At 36.1% G+C, this 8,744-nt stretch overlaps 1 protein-coding gene and 1 pseudogene across 1 annotated transcript; both read left to right on the top strand.

Moving 5' to 3' along the window:
• The first annotated feature begins 644 nt into the window (after positions 1-644).
• LOC140037854 (uncharacterized) lies at positions 645-2,886 on the top strand. Its single transcript, XM_072083000.1, has 2 exons — positions 645-699; positions 2,492-2,886. The coding sequence occupies exons 1-2, from the start codon at positions 645-647 to the stop codon at positions 2,884-2,886; spliced, it is 450 nt and encodes a 149-aa protein (XP_071939101.1).
• A 4,736-nt stretch (positions 2,887-7,622) lies between these two features.
• On the top strand, positions 7,623-8,114 carry LOC140037853 (large ribosomal subunit protein eL33w-like; annotated as a pseudogene).
• The last annotated feature ends 630 nt before the right edge of the window (positions 8,115-8,744 follow it).

The following is an 8,744-nucleotide window of genomic DNA, read 5'->3' as shown; positions in this document are numbered from 1 at the left end:
CTATTGTCGCCCCCATCAGTAATTAGATAAAATTTAGAGAGGAGTTTTTGAAATACCTTTTTCCACATGTTGTGAGGATGCAGAAAATAGATCAGTTTGAAAATTTGAAGCAAACATCGAGAATGTTTGTAGTGTAGTATTCGGATAAATTCACTGCGCTAGAAAGGTTTGTCCCATCTACAATGGTGGATGTGGAGTTGACGAAGTATAAGTTCATGTGGAGGTTGTCGAGTAGAATTCAGATTAGGATGAACACCTGAGGCGGATTGCAAAAGGTTAGTTGAGGAGGTTAGGAATAAAAGGTCTAGACTAGAGAATGAACTTACAATGTCGAGAACACTGAAGCCTAGCAGACGGTTCCGCTTAGTGAAGAATAGTCTTGAACCATCTCCGAGGATAACTAGAGGAAGTACCTTTCCTACATGCAAAACTTGCAAAAAGATGCATCGGGGACAATGTCGACTTAGGATGACCTTTTTCGCGTGTAAAACTATGGAAAGATGCACTAGAGGGAACACTAACTTGGGACAGGAGCTTGTTTTGAGTGTGGGCAATAGGGGTATAAAGTTATGAATTGTCCAAATAAGAAGGTAGAAAGGAATAAGAATGGAAACTCAACTAATAAGAAACCAAAAGTTAACGCAATGGTGCATGCCATGACTAACGTTGAGGCGGAGGCGTCTGGTGACGTAGTCACAGGTACCCTTTTAATCAATTCTGGGCTTGCATATGTGCAATTTGATTGTGGAGTTAGTCACTCTTTTGTTGCTAAGAAATTTGCAAAGTACCTGTGCATGTCTTTTTAATGGATGGACCACCCCTACGGAGTGGCTGTTCCAGGAAATAGAGTACTAGCATCCCATATTAAGTATTTAAACTGTAATGTGGAATTGGAAGATAGGAAATTAGAAGTGGATCTAGTGTAGATAAATATGAGTGATTTTGACATCATTTTAGGAATGGACAGACTAACTAGACATTTTGCACCGATTGATTATAAGGGGAAGAGAATGTTGTTCATGAAACTACACGAGGAAAGTTACTCTTACCAAGTAAATACCAATGTTAGAAAAATCTGTAAGCTACCACTTCTATTTGCTATGCAAACTTATAGGGTAATAAGAAAAGGGTGTAAAGCATATATGGTTTATTTGGTATATACCGAGAAGGAGGAAACACCATTAGAAAAGATTTCAGTGGTGAAAGATTTTCTGATGTATTTTCGAATGACCTTCCTGGTCTATCTCCAAACAGGGAAATAGAGTTTGAAATAATGTTATTTTGGAGGCAACTCCTATATCTATTGCCCTCTATAGAATAGTGTCTGCAGAATTAAAAGAACTCAAGGAACAATTACAAAAATTATTAGATAAGAAATTCATTAGATCTAATGTTTCTTATTGGGGTGCGCCAGTACTCTTTATCATGAAGAAAGATGGTAGTTTAAGATTGTGTATTAATTATAGGGAATTGAATCGAATCACAATAAAGAACAAATACCCTCTTGTTAGGATAGATGATCTTTTTGACAAGTTGAAGAGAGTTAAAATATTGTCTAAAATAGATTTGAGATCTAGATACCATTAATTGAAAATTAAAGCCAAAGATATCCAAAAAATGCATTTCAAATGAGATACGGGTACTATGAGTTTTTAGTAATATCCTTCGAATTAACCAACACGCCGACAGCCTTTATGGATTTGATGAAGAGGGTGTTCAAACCGCAACTAGACCGTTTTGTTATGGTATTAATTAATGATATTCTAGTATACTTTGCAAATGAAGAAACTCATATTGCCCATCTTAGAGAAACTCTAGAGATATTAAGAAGGGTGAAATTGTATGTTAAATTTAGTAAATGTGAATTTTGATTGAAAAGTATGACATTCTTAGGACATATGATATCAGCCAAAGGGGTGTTGGTTGATCCAAAAAAAAGTGGAGGCAATCATAGATTAGCCACGACTCACTAATGTGACTGAAGTAAGGAGTTTTTTAGGATTGGTTGACTATTATCAAAAATTTGTGAAAAGATTCTCCACCATTGCCATGTCTCTTATTGAGTTGACTCAAAAAAGGGCAAAATTTGAATGGATAGATAAATGTGAGACGAGTTTTCAGAAATTAAAGGAGAAACTAGTGTCAGCCCCAGTACTTGCCCTACCCTCTGGAATGGAAGGATTTATGATCTATAATGATGCCTCTAAAAAAGGTTTAGAATGTGTCTTGATGCAAAATGGGAGAGTAATCTCTTATACTTCTCGCCAATTAAAAACTTTCGAGTAGAATTATCCAACGTATGATTTGGAATTGACGGTAGTAGTCTTTACCTTGAAAATATGGAGGCATTACTTGTATGGGATGCAATGTGAAGTTTTTACCGATTATAAAATTCTCAAGTATCCGTTTACTCTAAGGGAGTTGAATATGAGGTAGAGAAGGTGGTTAGAATTAATTAAGAATTATGACTTGACAATCAGCTACCACCCAGGCAAAGCAAATAGGGTAGCAGATGCCCTTAGTCGGAAGTCAAGGGCATTAAGAGAACCCACGGTAGAGAAACAAATGGAGAATTTTGAATTAGAAATTGTGGACTCCACTGCCAAAATACTAACTACTCTAGTGGTCGCACCTACTTTGATAGATAGGATTAAGGAAGCACAATATTCAGATGACGGGTTTACTAAGATCAAGGAAAATATTAGAGTTGAACCTTTTGATAGGCTTGAATTGAAGGACGACGGGAGTTTGTGGAAAGAGGGTCGAATATGTGTGCCGAGGGATGAAGGATTGAAACAGGAATTACTAAAGGAGGCACACAATTTAAGATTCTCTATTCACCCCAGTGGGACCAAAATGTATCGGGACCTGAAGAAAAATTATTGATGCAATGAAATGAAACGAGAAATAACAGAATATATGGCTAAGTGCTTAGTATGCCAACAAGTAAAAGTTGAGCACTAGAGACCTATCGATTTATTGCAACCCCTAGAAATCTCACAATGGAAGTGGGAACATGTGACGGTGGATTTTGTGGTAGGTTTGCCTTGAACAGTTAGGACAATGATGCCATCTGGGTTATAGTCGATCGGCTAACCAAGTCTGCCCACTTCCTACCAATATCGAATAGACTAACAATGAAGAGATTATAGAGATGTATTGGAGCAAATTGTGTGTCTTCACAGTGTCTCAATGAGTATAGTGTCGGATCGGGATCCTAAATTTACGCCTAGATTTTGGTCGACCTACCAAGAGGTTATGGGGAAGAATCTGAGACTAAGTACCGCCTTCCACCTCCAAATGAATTGACAATCCGAAAGGACCATGCAAACACTAGAGGACATGTTATGAGTTTGTGCTCTAGACTTCACAGATAGTTGGGATAAGTTGGTTAAATTAATGGAATTCTCGTATAATAATGGTTATCATAGCGGGATAGGTATGGCACCGTTTGAGGTGTTGCATTAGTGAAAGTGTAGATGTCCCTTATATTGGAATGAAGTAGATAATAAACTAATCATTGGCCCTGATTTGGTGGAAAGAACCCTGGAGAAATTAAGATTAGTCGAGAAAAACTAAAGGTAGCTCAGGACCGAAACAAGAGTTGGGCAGATTTAAAGAGAAGACCTTTTGAATTTCAACCGAGAGAAAAGGTATATTTGGAGGTATCCCCCATCAAGGGAGTGATGAGATTTGGAAGAAGTGATAAGTTAAGACCGAGGTACGAATGGACAATCCGAAAAGATTATTTGTAAGTTAAGTCCGAGATATCCTCCAAACGAATGAAGAATCCGAAAGGACTATACAAACACTAGAGGACATGCTGCGAGTTTGTGCTCTAGATTTCGCAGATAGTTGGGATAAATTGGTCAAATTAATGAAATTCTCGTATAATAATAGTTATCATAGCGGTATAGGTATGGCACCGTTTGAGGTGTTGCATTGGTGAAAGTATAGATCTCTCTTATATTGGAATGAAGTAGGTGATAAACTAATCAGTGGCCCTGATTTGGTGGAAAGGACCCTGGAGAAATTAAGATTAGTCGAGAAAGACTAAAGGTAGCTTAAGACTAAAACAAGAGTTGGGCAAATTTAAAGAGAAGATCTTTAGAATTTCAACCGGGAGAAAAGGTATATTTGGAGGTATCCCCCATCAAAGGAGTGATGAGACACTACAAAAAATTGGTCTTCAGTGACAAGCCATTTTTGTCACAAAAAAATAAAGAGTCGCCACTGATAACTTTTATTGACAACTTTTTAGTTGTCACAAAGTCGTCACTGAAGACCCGTCGGTAAAAGTACATAGTGACGACCCTAAAAGTCGTCAGTGAATGGGACTGTTTTGCGACAACTAGTGTCGTCAATAATTGTTGTAATTTTAGTGATGACATAGTATCTTGTCAATGATGTACAAAGCGATGTTGTCACTAAAACTAGTTCATAGTTGTCATTGGTATAGACTATTTACTGACAATTTTTGTTGTCACTAAACACTTTTTAATTCTATGACAACAGGTTGTAATCAATGGAGGATTCTGATTCAGTGACAACACTTTATCACCATGAAATTTGAAGATTTTCCTGCTACAATTATATCTAAAAATGAAAAATAATATATCTTGCATGCCATTAAAAAAGAAATAAAAGTTGTAACTGCATTAGAAGCTGGATGCCAATATACCACAAATTATCTCCAAATGTCATATAAGTTCTACATCACAAAATAAATGTTTCAATAAGGGGTCTAGGCATCCAAAATTTTACATCAAATTAAGGTCGTTTTACAAAAGACTACTGAAATAAAGAAATAGAAAACTCGTAAGTGAGCTACATGAACAAAAGACATATTCATCTCTAATGTTGGTCAGTCAAAAGCATGGACTCTAGTGCTGGAAATTTCAGTAATATTCGCTAATCTTCCAAAAAGATTGAATGAACAGCCATTTTCTGCATTAAGAAAATAAGTAGTAAATACGGAGACGAGCAGAACATCAAAGTAAAAGTAACTTTGATTAGCTTATCTACCAAAAAATGCAGTTGATTCACATGAACATAACAAATTAAGTACATAATAAATCAATGTTAATCAATTGGCTGTGTACATAGGTTCAATTCAAGTAAAGTTCATTGCAAAAAGGCTATTGAAACAATATAGCAAAAGCCATCTTTTACTATCTCCCTATAAGAGGCTTCCAGGCAAGTTGCTTGCAACATAGTACAAGTGATCAGCCGCATATTAAGTAGATATAAGCAATGAGAGAAACCATCAATTTTCCCATCCACTTTCCCACAAATAAGCACATAAATATTTGTCTTATATCTGATTGCTATTTCTAAGTGAAGAGTATACAATTAGCAATCATGGCTTACAATAGGTAATCAATACTCTTGACCAATATTAGTCTAGCATCACTTATAGCGAAAGGTTAGTCTATACAGGCCATATAGAACAGTACATTTCCATATAGAACAGCACATTTTCAAAATTGATTTGGAAGAGCAAATTATAATTGGCCACGACAAAAAACAAAAGGAAGAAAAGAAACAAAATTAAAGAAGAAAGACATTTTCATATATGAAAACAGGGCCAATAGATGACATCAGCTTTCATCTATTTATCTACATAATTTGATCAACATAGTAAACCACCAGGACGCTTTATATCGAAGTAGACACTGTTGGAAAATTTTCACAGCAAGTTTAACAAAGGAAATTTGAATCAAGAACAATCTGGACATATAGTCTGGTCACATGTTTATGGACATCCATCACATTTAAAGGCCATCATTCATCAGACATATCCCAAAGGAGAGGCTATTTCAAGGTCATACATACTATTAGAGATGTCGAGATAACAATTATAAAAACTTCCAAACTTGTAGCAAATGATATCAGCTTATATCATTAATCTCTAAGTAATTCACCTAGTGGTACTGATCTAATCAAATTTTTGCAAGCATGGATTTTTACACAATTTAGCCCCAACTCACGAATGAAAATTTTTGCTTCATAATATGAACTAGGAATTGATGCCATGGGAAATACATTACTCAAGAATTTCAATAGCATATCTATGGATTTACAGGTCCACCGATTCATTGTTTTCAAGTGAAGGATATGGACAACAAAAGAGAGTTTCGAATACTTTTCACAACCAGGGTATATGCTTTTTTCAATTTCGGATAATATTCTAAGAAACCTGCTAGCTTCACCTCCTTGTGCGCCACCACTACCCCTATTAGGTTCTATTGAATATCTCAAATTCTCACCAAAGTTAGCAACTCCAATGTCATTTAACAGCTCCTCAATATCATCAAACTCACTATTTTCTTCATTTACATCTATATCATCACTCTCCTCATCATTTGATTCAAAATTTTTCCCATGATATATCCACCTAGTATAACCATTAACAATTCCACTGCACAAGTGATCAGCCATGACTTCCTTAATTTGGTCATCAAAGTTATTGCATACTTTGCAAGGATATGGAAGCTTACAATTAGGATCCTTATCTTAAAAAGCAAACCTACTAAATTCATTGACTCCATCTAAATATTTAGGATCTAGATAATTCTTAATTGACATCCAGCTCCTATCCATATTTATGTAGCCCTTTATCCTAACATGAAGAATAAGAACATATAATATTATACTGAAGACAGAGCACTGTGTATGGAAACTTAAATTTGCCAAATACCAACAATGAAAACCCAATCAAATAAAACACATTTTCACTAAAGTCCATGTCAGGTACACATAACAACAATTCATTAAAAACAAGATAGATTATGTTCCATTACAAAAGATGCAAAAGAAAGCTCCAATTAATTTAAGCCATTCCTAAAATTATACATCTCAAACTATACAACATCAACTCCCAAGTCTGAAAAAGAATAACCGAAGCAGATTTCTAGTCATGAACAACCCCTCCATATGATACATACCCAGCCTATTCAATCATATTCAATTTGAGGAGGAAAAAAACTGGGTCAAATCAAGCACATAACATCCCATCTGTTCCTGCTCTGCGTACCCATACAAAAGCCCCAATTAGCTTGTTAGATAAACTAAACCAACCCCAAAAACTAGTGGCAAAACACATCTAATTTTATGTTTTCTAAGTTTGTTGGATAGGTTTGTCTAATGAGGGAAAGAAGCAGAAAGTGTGATCAATTACACTACCAACAACAACAACCAGAATTTTCCAACTGCTGGTGAATTTTTGTTCAATTCTCCCCCTGCCAAGTCCAGCCGTAGCTGGGTTTTATGCAAAAAATAGTTGGGAAGCAGCAAGTCCTTCCCAAGTGGGCCAAGAAGTAGAGGATACAATTAATCTAGGGGATTCACGATAACTAGGCAAAAAATTTTCCCTAATTTTCCCCAAGTTAAAATTTAGGGCAATAAAATTTCAGGGGATGCAAAGATTAATCAAGTAAATAACCATAAAATTACACCCTCAATGCAGGTTCAACAAGAATGCAGGTAAAAATTTTCAGAAAATAAAAAAAGCATAGGGCCAAAATATTTGCAAATTATCTTAGAGACAAAGAAGAGAGGGAAAGAACTAACCTTTGCTGCAGAGACTTGGAGAATTGCTTGGTCTTCAATGCCAAAGAGCCATGGTACTTCACTGGTCTTCAATTGTCGAAGAGATCGAGAGTGTGATTAAGGGACGCCAAGGATAGCGCGTCAGGCTTTACGTGAGAGGAACTATATTGGGGTACAAGAGGTCGAAGTCCAACCAGTACTCGAACACTTTGTTGATTCAGATCGAAGGAGTGAACACAAAGGAGGTGGTGGCTTGGTACCTCGGCAAGAAGATGGCGTACATCTACAAGGCTAAGGTTAAGAAGAATAGATCTTATTACCGCTGCATTTAGAGAAAGGTTCGCCGGCCTCACGGTAACAGCAGCGTTGTCTGAGCTAAGTTCAAGTCCAACCTGCCCCCCAAATCAATGGGATCAAGGGTTCGGATCTTCATGTACCCAAGCAATATTTAAGTGTTCCAGCGAAAGTAGGAGGAGACAGCTTGAGGTCATTGGTGGTTTTAGAAGGCCATAGGTGCCAGATGAAGGTCATTGGTGATTGAAGGACAGTATGTAGAGCCAAAATTTACCTCTTTTTTGTGGACGTACCCTAGTCTCTGAATTTATCATGTTTGTTTTATACTTGGAATTGAACATGCAATCTAATGAGACAATTTTGGATTTAAAAAATAAAAAAAGGTGGTGGAGGTGGAGGTGGAGGTGAAGGTGGAAGTGGAAGTGGAAGTGGAGGTGGAGGTAAAGGTGAGTGTGGGAGTCTGACGGTCTGAGTAAAAGTGAGGCGATTTGTGAGAGCCAGAGAGAGAGTTCGACACTTAGAAAAGTTTTTGTTTTGCATCTACGTAGTACAAGAGACTTGGACAAATTTGTGCCTCTTTCTTTGCCTCAAATTTTAAAATTTGCGTCACTTTGTTTTTGTCTTGAATTTTAACTAGATTTGGACATCATAATTCCCCCCTTTTTACACAAGAAAAATTTGTGAAATTTTGTCTTTTATAATTGTATTTGAAATATAGATTTCATTTTTATTCATTATTTTTGTGTCACAATTTTTAAAATTTTAGTATGAGTGGCAAAATTTTTTAAATTCATATAAATGGAAAAGCATTTTAATAAAATTCAACTAGTTCTTATAGGTGCTAAAACTTTATATCAATTATAACTAGTATTTATAAAACTTCACTATTAATCCATTAT

This window comes from Coffea arabica, chromosome 3c (assembly GCF_036785885.1).
Source record: "Coffea arabica cultivar ET-39 chromosome 3c, Coffea Arabica ET-39 HiFi, whole genome shotgun sequence".
Taxonomy (NCBI): domain Eukaryota; kingdom Viridiplantae; phylum Streptophyta; class Magnoliopsida; order Gentianales; family Rubiaceae; genus Coffea; species Coffea arabica.
Note: the sequence above shows the minus strand (reverse complement) of the source record. Positions and strands in the feature narration are given on the sequence as shown.

What these genes read in the sequence shown, in the direction of transcription:
- LOC140037854 (XM_072083000.1), top strand. Translation starts at nt 645, where the DNA reads ATGGTGCATGCCATGACTAACGTTGAGGCGGAGGCGTCTGGTGACGTA. An exon ending in GTCTGGTGACGTAGTCACAG is followed by an intron (nt 700 to 2,491) that starts GTACCCTTTTAA and finishes GCTACCACCCAG; the next exon opens with GCAAAGCAAATAGGGTAGCA.